At 35.6% G+C, this 20,247-nt stretch overlaps 1 protein-coding gene across 1 annotated transcript in view; it reads right to left on the reverse strand.

The window, feature by feature from the left end:
* The window catches only part of UBR3 (ubiquitin protein ligase E3 component n-recognin 3), a 240,891-nt gene that overhangs the window by 71,053 nt on the left and 149,591 nt on the right, over positions 1 to 20,247 (reverse strand). The window contains exons 24-26 of the mRNA XM_066233324.1: positions 19,193 to 19,281; positions 7,879 to 8,028; positions 2,696 to 2,829 (exon numbers count right to left, since the gene is read on the reverse strand). Coding sequence (XP_066089421.1) covers positions 2,696 to 2,829; positions 7,879 to 8,028; positions 19,193 to 19,281 — 373 coding nt within the window. The remainder of the gene's footprint in view (positions 1 to 2,695; positions 2,830 to 7,878; positions 8,029 to 19,192; positions 19,282 to 20,247) is intronic.

Consider the following 20,247-nt stretch of genomic DNA (forward strand, 5'->3'; position numbering starts at 1 on the left):
CAGCCAAGGCTCCATTGGAGCAAAGATGGCCCGGGGCGCTGGGGATGGCTCCTTGGCCTCTGCCCCAGGCGCTAGAGTGGCTCTGGTCGCAGCAGAGCAACGCCCCGGAGGGGCAGAGCATCGCGCCCCCCCACCCCCACCTCCCCCCCCACCCCCACCTCCCCCCCCCCGCAGTAAGCAGAGCGTGGATCCTGGTCGGGTGCATGCGGGAGTCTGTCTGACTATCTCTCCCCGTTTCCAGCTTCAGAAAAATAAAATAAAAAATAAAAAATCTCATAACAACTAATAGAAACATAACAGATATTCTGTCTACTTCAGATTTGAGAACTGATTTATTTTTTAAAAGCTTTTTTTCTAGAAATTAATAAATATTTGGGCTACAAGAAGGAGATACCCTACTTTTTCTCTCCTTTATTAGTTCCCCGCTTCCCTCAAAATTATTTTGCTCTTAGGTCTGAATTATGTTTTGATGAAATCAAGTCATTTTTCTATTTGGCATTAGGATTTAATATTTACCATTTACCCTAAAGTGATTCAAAATAATAATATTGAAACCAAGATGATATCAAGAAAATAAAATCTAAATAAAGGTGGTAGTAAATTTCTACAAAAGAACTTAACACAATTTCTTAACTTCAATTTTCTTCAAAATGAAGATATTTATACATCTGATTAGTAGATATACACTGCAAAAAATCAAACAATAAAGAAAAAAAGTGTGAAAGTACGTGTATATATGTTTACATCTTTTTCCAAATAATGACAATTTCATTGTAAAGCCTCAAAATATATGGAAACATGGTCTTCATTTCCCAACCCAAAATATCTTATAAAGCCTAAGACCAGAGTCCTCCTAAATGAGCTACTTTGAATATTAAAAACACCCTTTACATTTACACTGTCCTTTATTATATGCAAAGTGATCAAAAGAAATTTCTAACCTGCTGGGATGGAAACTGCTGCATGAAGGATCACTATGAGCACTATTTTACAGATAAGGAAATTGGTTTATTTGACCAAGTTCATGTTATTAAGAAATAGCAGAATCAGGACCAAACCTGTTATTTTTATCTTTCTACTCTATACTACCTTTCCCTAATTAGAGCCACCTTCTCCTCCAGAATCCACCAGAAACCTTCTCCCAGGCCAGACCACTCAGCCACCCTATACTCTGACTTATTATCATTAGGTCAGTCACTGTTTATTCTCATTAAGCTTTCTGTCTTCTACCTTCCTATTGGTTTCTTCCATTCAATCCAGTGCATTATGGGCAAGAAAAAAAAATATTTGAAAATCTATCAAGATAATCATCTCATATGTTAAATACAAATAATGCTTCACTTTACATTTTAAGTAATGTAAATTATCATATGTTTACTCAAGAAACAAGATCCAAAAAACAATAGGTAAAAGGAAACCCCATTTGATAATCCAGTTAGGAAACATTAAAAATGGTATAGAAATTTTATAAAGAAATTAATGCTACTGCAACTAAATAAACAAAACTAGGTCTTCCAAGGCTTACGACACTTGAGTGCTAGAGCACCCAGGTGGAAAGAGCTAAAAAAAAAAAAATCTACTGAGTTCACAAGAAACCATAGAAGCCATGTATTAAACCTGCCTCTACTTTACATTTATACATCATCATAAAGGAATTTATATATATCTTTTGAAAGTAAAGGAAGAAGGCAGTAAGGATATCCCTGGTTCGATTCCCAGTCAGGGCACACAGGAGAAGCTACCATCTACTTTTCCACCCCTCCTCCTCCCTTCTCTCTCTCCTTCTCTCTTCCCCTCCCACAGCCATGGCTCAACTGGTTCAAGCGCATCAACTCTGGACGCTGAAGATGGCTCCTTAGAACCATTTTTAGTGCCTCAGGCACTAAAAATAGATCGATGCAAGCATGGCCCCAGATGGGCGGAGCATTGGCCCCAGACAGGGATCGCTTGGTGGATCCTGGCCCAGGAGCATGCAGGAGTCTATCTCTCTATCTCCCCTCTTCTCACTTGAAAAAAGAAGAAAAAAAGAAAAAGAAAAAGAAGAAAGCAAAAGTTTTCATAAAATATTCATGCTATATCTAAATTTTTTAAAATTTATTTATTAACTTTATTTTTGAGAGAGAGAGAGAAACATCAACTTGTTGTTCCGGACTTGGCTGGATGCTTAGAACATCACCCTGAAGCACAAGGGTTGCTGGCTCACTCCCCAGTCAAGGCACATGTAAGAACAGGTTGATGTTCCTGCCTCTCTCTCCCTCTCTCTCTTCCTCTAAAATCAATTAAAAAATAAACATTTTAAAAAAATTGTCCCACTTATTCATGCATTCATTGTTTCTTGTATGTGCACTGACAGGGAATCTAATCACAACTTTGGCATATTGGGATGATTCTCCAATCAACTGAGCTAGCCAGCCAGGGCTATATCCTACTTTTTATAGAGTTAATACTTACAATTACATTCTATTGAACTACCTCCCAATAAACAACATTAAAAACAGAGGTATAACATTTAAAACCTGAAATGTTTACTTATTAACAATTTTCCATCTTTTTACTATTCACGTATTTTTTTTTCTAATAAACTTCTAGATTCCAAATTACAATGACATTTGTTAGAAGAAAAACCATAAAACTCTGGAGGGATATGACCATGAATTTGAAGACAAAAATACTACTTGATAAAAAGGATACTCACATCCTTAAAATACCGCTGTAAGAGGGAAAGCCTCACATCATGAACTGCTGCACATGTATCCCAAGGGTAAATCTGCTCCTCTTCAGTGATAGGCAGCTTTTTTGGCTCAACGTTGTCACGGCACTGCCCCAAAACTACATGAACAACAGAGATAAGCGCTCATTAAATAACCCATACAGACCTGACTCACCATAAAAGCTGTTATTTACCACTAGCTACACTACTTTTGAGTATTAGAAAAATATTTTTAAAGACCTAAAAAGAGTGATATTCTAGTTTTCTTCTAGAGAGTAAATAAAACTTCAACTATGCCAATATTTAATTTTTAAAATAACACTAAAATATGAATATGAACTCTGGATGGACAAGTAGATCAATGAATGGTTGGATTGATGAAGGATGAATGGTTTCCAAAGTCCATCCTTTAAAAAAGTCTAGAAGCTATGACACTCTAGTATCAATAAACTTCATTTCCAAATACACTATCTCTCATGAAAAGGAAACAGAGATCCTTGGAAAAAAAACAAGCTCCAGGGTTTGAGAAAAGTTCAAGATGAGTCTGAAATTTTGTATAATAAAGAGCAAGGGGTAATTCAAACACTCCACCAGCAGGTCATGAGGACCTAAAAAAGTTCTGACGGGTCAAATTTGAGAAAATTTGAACATTGAAAATAATAATGGTAACAAATAACACATTCATTAATTCAGATGAGGAACATCAAGTAAAAGGGCAAAAGGGTAAATCCTACCTCCTTAACCAAGTGATCACACTTTGCTGGCATCACCAATAATAGGACAAGCTGTCACTGTAAGCCTCATTCTACAGAACTTACTTGGACTCTTTTAAAAGGGTTGGAAAAACTTTAATCTCCTAGATTAAAGGAGACTAAAAAGAAATAGCAACTAAATGCAATGTATGATCTTTCCTTGGCTCTTGTATCAAGAAAAAAAACCTTTGCTTTAAAAACTATTACAACTGTTCCTCACCATATCACAGTTCATTTTTCATGGTCTCACTGTACTGCAGATTTTTATATTGTATATATCTAATTTTGTATCATGGATTTTTTGCTATATTGCAGGATTTTACAATATATAGGTATTTTTATGTATTTATTATTTTAATTATTTTTGTGGTAAAATAAGCATTTTCCAGCCTAAAAATTGAAAATATAAAAACATTAAAACATATTAAAAGAATATTAAATCGAAATAAAATATGTATGGTATGTTCACTGGTGAGTACCCATATGGAATTTTATATGTTGTTAAAATTATGTAGGTTTAAGAGTGTAGAAAGTGTTTAAGAGCATAGAAGGTGTTTATAAGAGTGTGGGAAATGTTAATAACAGTGTGGGAAGGTTCATAAGAGTGTGGTGAGGGTTTATAAATCCTTAAAATATATATAAATAATAAAATAAATATAAGTAGCTACTTCACAGATTTTCGCCTATCGCGGGAGGTTCTGGAACCTAACTCCCGCAATAGACGAGGGACCACTGTATTGAGACAACCAAGAGAGTCTGAACATAGAATATTATGTTATTCGCATTAGGTTTCTTGGATATGATAATGACATTGTGGTTACATAAAAAATATCCTTGGTCATAGGAGATATAGTCTGAAGTACTTAGGAATAAAAGGTCATAGTATCTGCTATTTTCTTTGGAAGGAAGAAAAAGAGAGGGAAAGAATAATAAATAGGATAATATATTAACTATTGGTGAATGTAAGTAAAAGGTATTCAACTTTCCTGTAAACAAAAAACATTTCAAAGTAAAAAGTTGGGAAAAGAATTATATAGCAAAGGAGAAAAACAAATACTAAAATTGTATAATTGTACAACATCAAAGCACAAAAAAGTGAATGGGGGTATATAAATATATAGTGCCATACATTATTTTAAGATTCAATAAGCATGGGCAGAGCCATTCTTAGGGAAGGGAATGTCAGGCACATAAATGTGGGCCCCAAGTTTTGGAAAGATTTACAGTAGCAGCAGAAAGAGAGAGAACAAGTTAATGTTAGCAAGTAAAATATAATTAATGATGCATAATTCTCTTAGTACACTTCTGGACTGGTTTCCTAAGATTTCACCATGTCTTTATCTGATTTTTCTTTTTAATCAGGTAATGCTGGACTCTTAGAATAAGTTAGAAAGTGTTTCATCTTCTTTTTCTTTTTCCTTTTATTTATTTATTTTTTTACAAGTTTGAGAAGAATTGGTGTTAATTATTTAAATGTTTGACAGACCAACCAGTGAAGCTATCTGGTCCTGGGTTTTCATTAGTTAAAATGTTTATGATTATTGATTCAATCTCTTTACTTTTTAAAGGTCTGTTCAAATTTTCTACTTCTTCTGGAATCAGTTTTGGTTGGTTGTTTTTCGAACTTATCCATTTCATCCAGTGCATCAAACTTGTTGACATAAAGTTATTGTAATATTCTCTTACAGTATTTTTTATTTCTGTAAAGTCTGTAGTAATATCTCCATTTATATTTCTGATTGTAGCTATTTGTGTGTTCTTTCTTTTTTTTATTTTTGGTCACTCTAGCTTTTGTCAATTTTGATATTTTCAAGACACCAACTTTTGGCTTTTCTGTTCTCCCTAGTGTTTTCCTAGTCTCCATTTCTCTTTGATCTAGTCTTTATTTCCTTCAATTTGCTAGCTCTGGGTTTAACTTGTTCTTATTTTTCTAGTTCTTAAAAGTATAAAGTTAAGTTATTGAGATCTTTTTTTTTCTAATGCCATGAGAGGCAGGGAGACAGAGACAGACTTTCACATGAGCCCCAACTGGGATCCACCCAGCAAGCCCCCTGCTGGGCGATGCTCTGCCCATCTGGGGCTGCTGCTCTGTTGCTCTGCAACCAAGATATTTTAGCACCTGAGGTGAAGTCATGGAGCCATCCTCAGTGCCAGGGGCCAACTTTGTTTGAACCATTCAAGCCATGGCTGCGGAGGAGGAGAGAGAGAGAGAGAAAGAGAAAGAGAGAGAGATGGGGGGGTGGAGCAGGTGGTCTCTTTTCCTGTGTGCCCTGACCAGGAATTGAATCTAGGACTTCCACACACCGGACTGACACTCTACTACTGAGCTAATTGGCTCAGGCCAATTTGAGATCATTTTCAATGTATACATTTGTAGTTATAGTCTTCCCTCTGTGCACTCTTTTCACTACAACACATGAGTTTGGGTATGTTATGTTTCCATTTTCATTTGTTACAAAGTACCTTCTAATTTCATTTGTAATTTTTTCTTTGACCTACCGATTGTTTAAGAATGTGTTATTTGGGCCTGACCTGTGGTGGCGCAGTGGGATAAAGCGTCGACCTGGAACACTGAGGTCGCTGGTTTGAAACCTTGGGCTTGCCTGGTCAAGGCACATATGGGAGTTGATGCTTCCTGCTCCTCCCCCTTCTCTCTCTCTCTCTCTGTCTCTCTCTCTCACTCCTCTCTCTCTAAAAAAAATCAATAAACAACAACAAAAAAATCTTAAAAAAAAAAACAACAACAACAACAACAAGAATGTGTTATTTGGCCTGGCCAGTTTGCTAAATGATAGTGTTGGCACCGCATACAGATGTTCCTGGGTTTAATCCCCAGTCAGGGTACGCATGAGAAGCAACCACCTGCTTCTGTTCCCCTCCCTCCCTCTCCTCCTCTCTCTCTCTTCCCTCTTACAGCCAGTGGCTCGACTGGCTCAAGCATCAGCCTCAGGCACTGAGGATAGCTCAGCTGATTCGAGCATCGGCCACAGAAAGGGGTTGCCACGTGAATCCTGGTCGGGGTGCATGCAGGTCTTTCTATCTCCCCTCCACTCATTTAAAAGAGAGAGAGAGAGAGAGAGAAGAATGTGTTGTTTAATTTCCACATATTTGTGAATTTTCCTCCTGATATCAATTTCTAGTTTCATTCCTTGTGGTTAGAAAAGATGGTTTGGATGATTTCAATCTTTTTAAATGTACTGAGACTTGTTTCATGGCCTATTACATGGTCTATCTTGGAGAATGTTACATGTACAATTGAGAAAACTGTATCCTACTATTATTGTTGGATAGTGTTCTACACAAGGTTTTTAGGCTTAATAGATTTAATAGTGTTGCTTAAGTGTTTGTTTTATTTTGATCTTCTGTCTAGCTGTTCTATCTATTATTAAAAGTTGGGTATTGCCCAGTAGATAGACCATCCGCCCAGAGTATGAACATCCTGGTCAGAGCACACAAAAGAAGCAACCATCTGCTTCCCCCTGACTCCTTCTTCCCCTTCTCTCCCTCTTCCCCTCCCATAGCCAGTGGCTCAATTGGTTCAAGCATGGCCCCAGGTGCTGAGGATAGCTCTGTGGGAGCACATCAGTCTCAGGTACTAAAAGTAGCTCAGGTACTTGAGCATCTTCCCCAGATGGGATTGCCGGTAGATCCTGGTTGGGGTGCATGCAGGAGTCTGCCTCACTGTTTCCCCTCCACTCACCTAAAAAAATAAATAAATAAATTTAAAGTAAGTGAGGCATTAAAGTTTCCAACTATCATGGTAAAACTATTTCTGTCTCCAATTCTATTTTTGCTCCATATATTTTAGGCCTCTGCTGTTTGATGTATATATGTTTATAACTGTTATATCTTTTAACCCTAACCCTACTTCAAAATACTTCAGTATGGGAGAGGATGGAAAGCATTCAGACAAATACTTCAATTTTTTTTTAATGTTTTTGCTAACTATAGATTGGCAAGTATATCAGTCAGCAGGCTAATTTCAAGAATGACAGCTTCTAGTAGCTCAAGATATAAGATCAAAGCTAACTGAATATGCCTTATGCAATTGAAATATTTAAGCTAACAATATTTCTGGAATTAAAATGCTTCCAAATTATTAAATTTCCAAGAATGCTGAGCTCAGTTATTGGCCACCTAGCACCGGTAACATTCCACCACATTTTAAGGAAAAAGGCTATGTAACATATAAAGAGATCTCTTGGTTAAAAAGTTCTTCCAACACTCATGTCCAGAAGGTAAGATAAAACCAAATTAAGAATTTTTTCTATAAAAATCTAAATTGATCCTTACTATGTAGATCTATAGTTATATCTAGACAAAGATATGACTTCCATTCAATATAGATATTTATTTATTAATCTATTGTATATACTTCTCTAAAATGTCCTCACTGAAAAATTACTTAGCCTTTACCTGAGGATGCTTGTAACAGCACAACCAATCCTGTAGGTCGGTCTTCAGAGGAAGGGCCACTCTGTCCACAAATAACACAGTCATATACTGCCTCAGAAACTTGTGGTTCTGCTGTGGTGATCTCCATAGGAGTATCATTTTCAGGAGAATCTGAGAAGAAAAATCTCTCTTGAATAAAATTATGAAAAAAAATCAAGTTCATATAAGTTTGAGCTTCAATACCAATAATTTTATATAGTAATAAAATTACAAAAAAATAAAAATAAAAACCCTTGTTAAAATGTTTCCTCAGGAAAAGACCAAAAAATTGCAGAGTTGATATAATGAAAGATTTTAAATAACATATAGTTAAACACTTCTGATATTATATCAATCACATACAAAATTGAAACAAAAAACATAGAGGCAAAGACATTTGTATTAAAAAAAACCTTTAAAATATTATTTTAAGAAAACTGTTAGAATTTTGTTTGTGGCACCTCACAAGGGAAATTTATACCATCACAGCTCTTGGGGAAAAAATGGTAATATTTACTAGGGAATAAAAGAGGAACCAACCATTCCTCTTTACTTTCAACTCTAGTGACTATATCTTACAAATAAGAATTATCAACATTTATTTATATAGGTACATCATTTAGATATAACTATATATTAACAAAGCAAAACTACTATAAAAAAACTACTATAGCAAAACTACTATCTGGTGATGTGGTCTTGTTAACAGCAAGAAATAAAATATTAAGTCGGTAATGATTTTCAGATAGAGACCTCTTAAATTCATGAAGATCAGCAGTATTGTCCATAGTGGCAAAGAAATGAGTAGAAGAATTGGAAAGATTAGAAAAGCAGAAGTGATTTATGACTTGTTTAAAAGATGAAGGCATATCTAAATAAATATGTAAAAATACATGACAGAAATAGAAAAAAGGAGATGTCAAGTTCAGATATGTTTCATAAAAATTCATGCAGACAAACCTAGAAAAATAACTGATAAAAAAAGGGGCAGAAACTTGAAATAAAACATTGGATAAGGCCCATATTAATGGAAATAAAAAAGAAGTCAATAAAGAAATCAGAGAAAATCAATAACACAGAAATAGAATCAGAACCAGAAAGCTCAATGTCTACGAAAATAAAATTAATTAACCAAAATGAAAAGATTTCAAAGGGAAGTACCAAAGCCCATTAAGATTTGACATATCATTACTGTTTTTTAGAAAGAAAGTTTTAGCACAAAAAAGAGGGGGATGTGTCTGATTGCTCTGAAGTTCAAAGAAGTCTCATTTTCTAATGTTTTATAAAAAGTAAGGCTTGACAGTGCACTAAAGGCATAAATATAAAATATATGACCTCTTTCATGCATAGTAACTTTTATTTGAATTCTGACTTTAATAATTATAGATTTGAGTGTCCATTTTTGTTTTTCTTCAAAAAAAATTAAAAGAGTATGTTTTATTTCTTTAAGAAAGAGAAAAACTGTTTCTACATATTCTATAATAAATTTAAAAATATTATTGGTAATTTATGACTGATTTTATCATTCTGGTACATTATATTTGTAATACAGTTAGATTTTCTTCTCACATTCTGTATTCTATCCTAGGACTGACCTCCAACCTCCTAAATGACTTTATTTTGCATACATTAAGATTCACTCTGTTGTCAAGTTCTACGGTTTTTGATAAATGAATAGTGTTATGTATTCAAATTTATACCATCATTTAGAATAATTTCACTGCTCTAAAAAAATAATCCCCTGTGCTTCACCTAGTTAGCCCACTTCCAACCCTGGCAACCACTGATTTGTTTACTGTCTCTGGAGTTTGCCTTTTCCAAAATGTCATATGATTAGAAACTTACAGTATACAGCCTAATCAAACTAGCCACATTCACTAAACAATAGGTATTTAAAATACATCCATGTTTTCCATGGTTTGATAGTTTGTTCCTTTTAATAACTGAATAGTATTCCATTGCATAAATGTACCATAGTTTATCCATCTGCTGAAGGAAATCTTGGCTACTTCCAGTTTTGAGTAATTATTATTATTATTATTTTATTGAGCGAGAGGCGGGGAGGTAGAGATACTCCTGCATGCACCCCTGACTGGGATCCACCCAGCATGCCCCCTACTGGGAAATTCTCTGCCCATCTGGGGCTGCTACTCCATTGCTCAGCAACTAAGATATTTTAGCACCCGAGGCGAAGTCATGGAGCCATCCTCAGTTCCCAGGGCCAACTTGCTCGAACCATAGCTGCAGGAGGGGGACAGAGAGAGAGAGAGAGAAAGAGAGAGAGGAAGAGGGAGAGAGAGAGAGAAAGAGAGAAAGAGAGAGAGAGAGAGAGGGGCAGAGGGAGAAGGAGAGAGAGAGAGAGAAAGAGAGAAGGAGACAGAGAGAGAGGGAGAGAGAGGCAGAGGGAGAAGGAGAGAGAGAGAGAGAAAGAAGGAAGAGAGGCAGAGAAGCTGATGGTCACTTCTACTATGTGATATGACCAGAAATCGAACTCGAGACTTTCACACGCCAGGTTGACACACTACCGCTGAGCCAACCGGCAAGGGCCCAGTTTTCAGCAATTATGAATAAGGCTTTTATAATGATTCACGTGTAGATTTTTGTGTGGAAATAAATTTTTACATTAATTGGGTATTATCTAAGAGAATGATGGCTGGATTATATTGCAAAACTAAGTTTAGCTTTATAAAAAAATGTCAAATTCCTTAACCAGAAAATTTCAAGAGAAAGAACTTTTTGTACTTTTAACTGGCAACACATGATAGGGGGTATCTGCATTAATTTACATCCCTATAACTGGATATTTTTTAATTATTAGTTAACTATATAAACACTTATTTTCATCAAGTGGCTATGAAAGAATAGATATGCAGTGATAATCCAAATTCAAAAACTTAAGTTGGCTGTTATCTGAAGCATTGCTAGTTATAGCAGAATAAAAAGCAAACAGCAAACTGAAAATAAAGTGAATATCCAATAATAGAGACACGGCTGAGTAAATAACTTCATTATGCACTAGTAGAAACTTTTCCTCCCTTCCCTGAAATAAAGAAACACTGAATCAGAGAAGTGGTCCTCAACTTTGGCTGCACATTAGAATCAGCTGGGAGTTTTATGCCTGAGCCCCACTCCCAGATATTCTTCTTTAACTAGCCTATAGTGGAGCCCGAGCACAAACATTATTCTAAGGGGGCTACAATGATTCTGATATGCAGCCAAGGTTGAGAACCATTGAATCAGAACTACTGGAGAAGACTTGGAGGCATTAGTAAGGTAGAGAGCAAGGAAAGGTGATCCCATGTGGTAAACAACCAAAACTCAGGAATGAAAGAAGGGGAGAGGGGAGAGGGAGAGAAAGCAGGAGAACATCATATGAACACAAAATTGTTTATATATGATTACATAAATATAGAGAAAAACACAAGAACACACAAAATTGTAACCATGGATCACAGAAAAAGAAAAAGAAACAAACTAAAATCATTTATATTAATCCCATGTATATATGTACATTGCATGTGTGTGCATGTACCTGTGTGCATAATGAAATCTAGGATAAAAAGAAATCTGTATGTATTATTTGCAGGAATATTCATGATACATTCATTGTTAAGTAAAAGAAAAAAGAAAGCAAACTTCACAGTATTATGTACAGTATAATTTTATTTCCAGAAAAATAAATACAAACAGATCAACTTATATAATTTTATATGTATTAGTATAAAGCAAGAAAGTCTGTTTATAAATTTATCCCAAAGGAGATTAAAAAGAAAGGTAGGAAGAGATGATTAACCTTGTTTTTACAGAGTTTGATATAATATGTTAAGCATGTTATTACATTTTTTAAAAATATTTTGGCTTAGTACCTACCAGTATGTGTCTCATTTATTAAACAAATAACCAATATATAACTTTTATTTATAGGCTGTACTTTTTTTAATATACTACACCACAGATGAGTGACTTCAAATAACAGATATAGACCATCCCTCAAAATTGGATAAATTTATATTCACAGCAATCAATGTAAAAAGCATTCTATCTGTGAGATATGCTTTTAAATAATACTATCTATCTCTTGGGTGTGTCTAGACAATCCAATAGAATATGTTTAGCATAATGCCAGGTACACAGTTAAAATACAAATATATGTATCACAATCATCCCTAAAAATTCATACTCTTAGAAGACTCAAAATACAAAAATAAAAAAGTTTATACAATGTATAATACATAAAATTAGAAAAAACTAAAGCCAATTATTTTTTTTTCTAAAGTAAGAAGCAGGGAGGCAGAGTGACAGACTCCCACATGCGCCTGACCGGGATCCACCTGGCATACCCACCAGAAGGCTATGCTCTGCCCATCTGGGGTGTTGCTCAGTTGCAACCGGAGCCATTCTAGCACCTGAGGTGGAGGCCATGGAGCCATCCTCAATGCCCAGGCCAACTCTGCTCCAATGGAGCCTTGGCAGAGGGAGGGGAAGAGAGAAATAAGAGAGAAAAAAGAGGGGGAAGGGTAGAGAAGCAGATAGGCACTTCTCCTGTGTGCCCTGGCTGGGAATCAAACCTGAGACTTCCACATGCCAGGCTGATGCTCTACCACTGAGCCAGCTGGCCAGGGCCATTAAAGCCCAATTATTAAGAGATTATTAAAAAAATTATTAACTGCCTGATCAGGTGGTGGCACAATGGATAGAGTGTCAACCTTGGATGCTGAGGACCCAGGTTTGAAACCACAAGGTTATCCGCTTTCCACCTTAAGCACAGGCTCACTAGCTTGAGCACAAGGTCGCTGGCTTGAGCATGGGATCATAGACATGACCCCATGGTCACTGGCTTGAGCTCTCGAATGGTTCAAGCAAGTTGGCCCTGGGAACTGAGGATGGCTGAATGAACAACTAAAGTGCTGCAACTGAAAGTTGATGCTTCTCATCTCTCTCCCTTCCTATATATCTATCCCTATCTGTCCCCCTCTCTAAAAAAGAACAAAAAGAAAGAAAATTATTAACTAAAAATAACAATAGTAATCGTCAATTATTATGAGCCAAGCACTGTGTTTTAAATGTAAAAATACATTCAATCTTCGCAACAACCCTATGAATGTACATACTAATACATTCAATTTCCACAAGAACAGATATTACAGTAGGTCCTCACTCGATGTCATTAATGGATTATGTAACTTAAGAAACATAACATAAATTGATTTTATCATAGGCCAATTGATACAAACTAGAGTTAAGTTCCTATAGAATCTCATCAACAGTATAATGAAATGATTTGAAAGAAATACTGTTATTTGAGGACCTACTGTATAAAAATCCCTTTTACCTATGTGGACAGCAATATAAAGAAAAATGAAGTAAATTACTCCAGGCAATGAAGTGGCTGAGATACGAACCTAGGCAACAGGCTCCAGACTCCATGCTCCTAACCCTACACCATGCCACCTCTCCAATCAAGTACAGCCTTTAGAAATTAGACAGCGGTTGGCAAAAGTTGGTTTACAGTTGCTCATATGGAAAATAATACAATAACTAATAAATAATAATACAAGAAGAAACTTTGTTTCATATACTCACAACTGTACACCTACTGTTGCCTACCCCCGTAGTTGCTAGGAGTTTTAAAACATAGAGTTTTTTTACATTAAAATGTTGAATAAAGTAATAATATTATAAAACTTTTTGACTCCCTCTCCTAAATCTTACTACTTTTTGGGAGGTATGACCTTTTTTGGCAGTAGCCAGGGCACAGGAAGAACAATTGAGAGATCAGGTAGACATCATTGCTAGCAAACAAAGGCAATGCACAGAAGCCATCAAGATAATGATCCCAGTCCTGGTCCCTGCATGCAGTGGCAGTCCTTGCCTGCTGCAATGGTGATGGGTGAGGTAATCAAGATTCTGAACACTTGGTTTATTTACGTTGTTCATGGCCATTCCAGTGGGATCCTGTGCCATTTAGATTTGTATATTTCTTTTATTTACAACTCAGTTCCTTCCTATAGAAATCTTTTTGACCCTGAAAACCCATTTAAGACTTAATTTTCATCCATTACCCAAGATAAAAATTGCAAAGTCATAGTCTCTCATATCCAATTACTATTTGCATGTGACATTATATATTATGTTATTATTAACACCTGGCAGTAGTACAGATAGAATTTAATCTTAGTCCAGTCCTCTGCTTCATCTGTCAGATTCCTTATGTCTTCTTGCCTTATTTCCTATCTTGTTGCAAGAATGTAAACATTCTGTGGTTGCTTCTTTCTTATTTTGCCTTTCTCTTTGTGTATAAGGAATGTTTTTCTAAGATTTTTAGTCTAGTAATGTAACACAGAATGTTTCAAATTTATAACACATAGTACTTTTCAAACCATCTAATCAATTTTATTAGTTAAAAATTTAACAACAAAAGCTTTCCTCTCTGAATGCAACAGATTTCTGCTCTGGGATTAGTACTCTTAACTAATTTGTTTAATGCCTTTCTGTGGTTATCAAGTTTTCTATGTGAAGAGACTCACCTCTGCATTTTTTTTTTCCATTTTCCCCCCCAATCACTAATCCCATTATTAATTTTAACTAGTCATCAGGGTGTAGGAGTCAAGATGTGAAATTATAACCTTGATCCATTAAAGTTCATCAGATAGAGATGGCTGAAATTTAACAGAAATGAGGCCCAAGTAAAATGCTTAATATAAAGAATTTAGGCCTTGGCCAGTTTTATATAGTGTCAACCTGGCGTATGGATGTCCCAGGTTCGATTCTGGACAGGGCACACAGAAAAAGTGACCACCTGCTACTCTCTCCCTCTTCCCCCCCCCCTTCCTCTTCCCCTCCTGTAGCCAATGGCCCAATTAGTTTGAGCGTCAGCCCTGGGCGCTGAAGATAGCTCTGTTGGTCCAAGGGTCAGCTTCAGGTGCTAAAAATAACTCAGTTGATTTCAGTATCAGCCCCGGACTGGGGTTGCCTGGCGGATCCCAGTCGGGGGTGCATGTGAGAGTCTGTCTCACTATCTCTCTTTTTCTCCATGTTTGAAATGTTTCTTAAAATACTACATGCGTGCCTGACCAGGTAGTGGCAATAGACCGTCAGACTAGGATGCTGAGGACCCAGGTTTGAAACCCTGAGGTCACTGGCTTGAGCACAAGATCACCAGCTTGAGCACAAGGTCACTGGCTTAAGTGTGGGATCATAGACATGACACCATGGTCGCTGGTTTGAGCCCAAGGTCACACGCTTGAGCAAGGGTCATTCACTCTGCTATAGCCCCCCAGGTCAAGGCACATATGAGAAAGCAATCAATGAACAACTAAGGAGCTGCAACAAAGAATTGATGCTTCTCATCTCTTTCCCTTCCTGTCAGTCCTTGTCTGTCCCTTGCTCTCTCTCTCTCTCCACACTAAAAATAAATAAACAAACAAATAAATAAATAGAAATTGCCTTGTGCAATTACCTCATTTTGGTAAAAAAAAAAAAAAGGCATTTATATGCAATATAAACTTGTAAAAAATCTGTAAAGATACAAGCTAGGTTAGGAAATCTGGTTGAAGAACATTATTATTTTATTTTTGATTATATGTGTTTTCTAAGTAACTATAATAAAAATTTAATGCTTTTATAACAGTAATTATAATTTTACTCTAATTATAATAAAAGGATTGAGTTGTAGAAGAGAATTTCACCAACCAACAAGAGATGTCAGTAAAATTTCTGAGCTATTGGAGGAGGTAGAGACATGCTGACAAATGACAGAAGCCATAATAGCTGCAACCACTTGTGTATTATGAGAAAGTTATAAAAATGACCTGTCCATTAGAATGTCAACTCTGAGCTGAGAATAAGCCAGTGATCCCGAAAAAGGGAAACATAAGGAAACATAAGTATATACTTATGTTTCTGAAGATATTGTAATTAATTGAAGGACTATATGCAGAACTCATTACTCAGCAACTGAACAGAGCATTCAGGTGGCTTGGCATTTACCTCAGAAGGAAAAAAGAAAAGAAAAAGACTATCCTTCTCCAAAAACTGAGTTAAGTTGCTTGGAGAGTGCTGGAGTTTCTAGGTGAGTTTCTAGGGGTCCAAACATACCAGTCTGCTGTCCTCCGACCCAGATGTAAGTCTGACAAGTCAACATGCCTCACCCATATATACAGGCTAAACACAACAACAAGGATCAAACCTATTTACACCTCAACAGAGTAAACCCAAATTAGCTACCCAGACCATCTTTCCAGGACAATCAAGGATTATCAAGCAAATGAAGAAAATTAGCAACATTAAAGACTAATAAATTTTAAAGTGATTCAGAAGTATAAAGGATAATTTAGAGAGGAAAAGAGAGAGAGCTAACACATTTAGGAAAATGTGAAAAGAAATATCTATAGACAAAGAACAAGATACTGGAGAAAAGAAATCTCTAAGCATGTAAAGCATAAAAACAGATAAATGATAAAACATTAAAAGATCAAGCCAAAAGATCCAATATACAACTAGGAGGACTCCCATAAAAAGAAAATGAAGAATATAAAAGGAAAAAAGTATTGTAATAGTTCTCTATTGTTCTTTTAACACATTATCCCCAACATTTAGCAGCTTAAACTAACATTTATCTCACAGTTTCTGAGGGTCAGGAATCTGGGATCAGCCTGGGCTTAACTGGGGTTAGAAGTTTCACATCTAAACTCACATGACTATTGGCCAGAGGCCTCAGTCACTTACCACATAGGACTCTCCATAGGGTTGCTCACAATATGGCAGCTGTCTTTCCCCAGAATAAATAATCCAAGAGAAAGAAAAAACAATCAAAGCAGAAGCCACCTTGTCTTTTATAACCTAATCTCAGAGAAGGCAGACCATCACTTCTGCCACATTCCAGTGGACATGTATACCAATTCTGGGGCAATATGGGAGAGGAGTTAGTTCACAGGGCATAAACACCAGGAGGCGTGGATCACCGAAGGTCATCTTGGAGGATGACTAGACTAGTTATCAAGAAATTCATAGAAAAAATTTTTCTCAGAACTTCAAAGATTTAAATCTTCAGACTGAAAGACCCACTAAGTACAAAGGAGAATGAAAAAAAAAGATCTTCCTACATACAAATCATAAAATTTCAGATCTCTAATAATCAGACAATTGTAAAAGTGTCATATAAAAGGGGAAAACAATGCTCACTTACAAAAAAAATCAAACTATCACCAGCCTTCTCAACAATTAAATGATAAAAGACAAGGGAATATTGCCTTAACAATTGCGACAGAAAATGTCTATCAACCTGAAATCCTACATTCATCCAAGTGAATAATCAAGCATGAAAGAAAACTAAGGTCCCATCCAGCTATATATAAAGAATCAGAAAGATTAGCCTCCACACTATCATTATCAGCAATACACTTGAGACTGCACTCCAATAAAACGAGACCAAAAAAAGAGATGATACAAGATTCAGGCAACTCCAGATCAACCCTATAAGAGGAAAATCCCAAGGCAATAGCTGTACAGCATGTCTTCAAAGCAAATGGACCAGACTGGAACAGAATAACACACAAAGGACACTATTATTGAGTGATCATAAAGATGCATTAATTAAGAAAAAAGTGCAGCCGGGAACTTCTGGAAAAACAAAAGACAATATAAAAATGTAATGACCCAGATAGAAATGAGTAAAGGTTGGTATATTTTAGCAACTGGGAGAGACTAAGAAAAAAGGCTATATACTAAATACAATCTCCTTTAAGTGGTCTAGGAGTCACGCCACTGGGCTAAAAAAAAGTAAATGCACCTTAGCACACTACTAGCCCTGCCTCAACAACATTCAGAAAGTCATATTAGTTGTTTTTCAACTTTAAGAGTCAACCTTTATATGAAAGACATGGTTGCAACTGCAAAACAAAATATCAGCAACCTTAACAACTTAAAAGTAAACAAGTAACTGATAAAAGGTGGAAGGCAGAGATGAGGAATGCAAAAATGAAAGGAAAGATAGGAATACTTATTAGTTTATTTTATATAAAGGGGTATAAAGATGCAACAAAGGAGTAGAGATGCAACAATTAATAGATATTATAATTATATTTAATATGTAAAAATATATATAATTATCAATATTTGGAAAGAATTAAAAGAAGAGATGGAGAAAGGGAGAGTAGTACCAATAAACTAAATTCTCATCTTTCATATAAGAAAGTCAGCTGATACTAAGTTAATCCAAAAAACAAAATTTAAGTATTCTTTACATCAAAGTTATATTCTGAACATAAACTCCACTGTTGATGGTTTAGAAGACACTATGTTAAATCTGGACTGACCCCCACTCCACACCTCTTCTAAACATTGGTTATGTGTGCTTATGTGCACAAAAGCATGAAAATGTATATGCATGTTTGAATGCACAGATGTGTATATATGCCTTATGCAACTAAAATATACTGCTCACAAAAATTAGGGGATATTTCAAAATGAATATGAAGCAATAAAAAAAGCATTTGATTTTTTTTATTAAACAAGGACATCAGAAAAGCAAATGACAGTCAAAGAAAGTTGTTTGATTTTGAAAATGAGATGCAAAACCAACTTTTATTTCATTGGTGAAAATGCACTATATAAAAGGCTGAAAGCACTAAAGTGTCTGCACGTTCCTCGATCCCCTAATTTTTGTGAGCAGTGTAAATGCTTGATTTTCTTTTCTTTCATATTCTTGTCTAAGAACATCACCAGAAAGCAAGAAGTAAATAGAGAAGGGAGTATACTAGTTAATGGAAGACAGATTAATTGAGATTTAATCTATTTCTCCAATGTTTGTAAACTACTACTCAAATCAACCTACTATCATACAGAAAATGGCGCTGCCTCTCATTGTACAAATGATAATACTAAACCAAACGAAATAAAAAGTGCAGCAGATTTCAAGTAATATTAGCAGAAGGAGGAGGCACTAAACATCTTTGAAAACTGTTTTAAAGATCTTAGGAAAATTTCACACACACAAAAAAATCAGGATAGTAAATGCATGCTGGTGAACCTCACAACCCTAAAGGAAAATTTAACAGAAGAAATCAGTGGGAGGATATTGTATTGCTACCATAAGGAAGAGCTCTCTAACTGTAGCTACTCAACAACAGAAGACACTACCTATGATTAATGTCTGATCTTCCATCACCCCATGGTTTAAATAAAGACCAGAAATCATCTGTCAGTAATGGTTAAAAGTGATGGAAAATTAGACTAAATAATCACTAAGATAATAACTGTAATTATGAGAGTTCTAAATTAATTCATTTTGACTTACCAACATCCATTGCAGTTTCCATGAAGCTTTTCTGTCGTGAAGCAAACTCTGCAAGCAATTTTTGCTGCCTCTCTCTAGCCTTTTGTCGTCTAGATTAAACAAAAATGAAGTGATAAGTACCAGACATGCTAAAGACTTATCTACTATTTTTCAAGAGTATATAATGTATGAAAAGGCCTTGGATCGGACAGGGTTTGGCAAGAATGGGAAGTACAAATTGGTTGTTACAGAATACTCATGGGGATGTAAAGTACAGCATAGGCAATATAGTCAGTAATATTCTAATAACTATGTACAATGTCACATGGGTGCAAGATTTATCAGGATGATCACTTAGTAAGTTATGTAATGTCTAATCACTGGGTTGTACACCTGAAACTAATATAATAATGTATGTCAATTGTAACTAAAAATAAAAAATTATTTTAAAAAAAGGCCTTGGTACACAATTGAGAACAACATGAACTACATATTAAATTGCATGTAAGACTGTCCTTAAAAGGATTCCACAGCTTTAAAATGGTTTGAAAATCACTGGCTTAAATATAAAAATAAAATCCAAGATTTATTTTAAAATGTGAATAATTAAAGTAGAATTTGGATTTCCAACAACACAATTTCCTAAGCATATGTTAGTTGGTAGCAAGGGCAAGAAGACTCTTTATAACAAGAAACTAAAAATTTAACACCAGGAACAAATAAGAGCAAAATGATTGTTAGAAGGAGCTATGATGTTTAGATATGAACAGAAAACTAAAAGATAAGAATAGTCCAATTTACTCGCACTTTAACAACAGGTTGCTCGATAGAGAATGAACAGAAGCCAGGAAGTTTCCCACGCCTTCTCAAGTGCTGCTCTCTGTAGTCTTCCTCCTATTCCACTCCAGGCATCCTTTTTCAGTCACTTTTGTAGGTACTTCTACCTCAGTCACTTCCTTTAATGTTTTTTCCTTGAGTCCTATGTCAAATGTTCTCATCTCCTTACTGTACACACTCTTCCACAGACAAGGCTTTAATTATTACCCATATGCCCAAATTTGTAGCTATAACTCACA

Source organism: Saccopteryx bilineata, chromosome 5 (genome assembly GCF_036850765.1).
Source record: "Saccopteryx bilineata isolate mSacBil1 chromosome 5, mSacBil1_pri_phased_curated, whole genome shotgun sequence".
Taxonomy (NCBI): Eukaryota; Metazoa; Chordata; class Mammalia; order Chiroptera; family Emballonuridae; genus Saccopteryx; species Saccopteryx bilineata.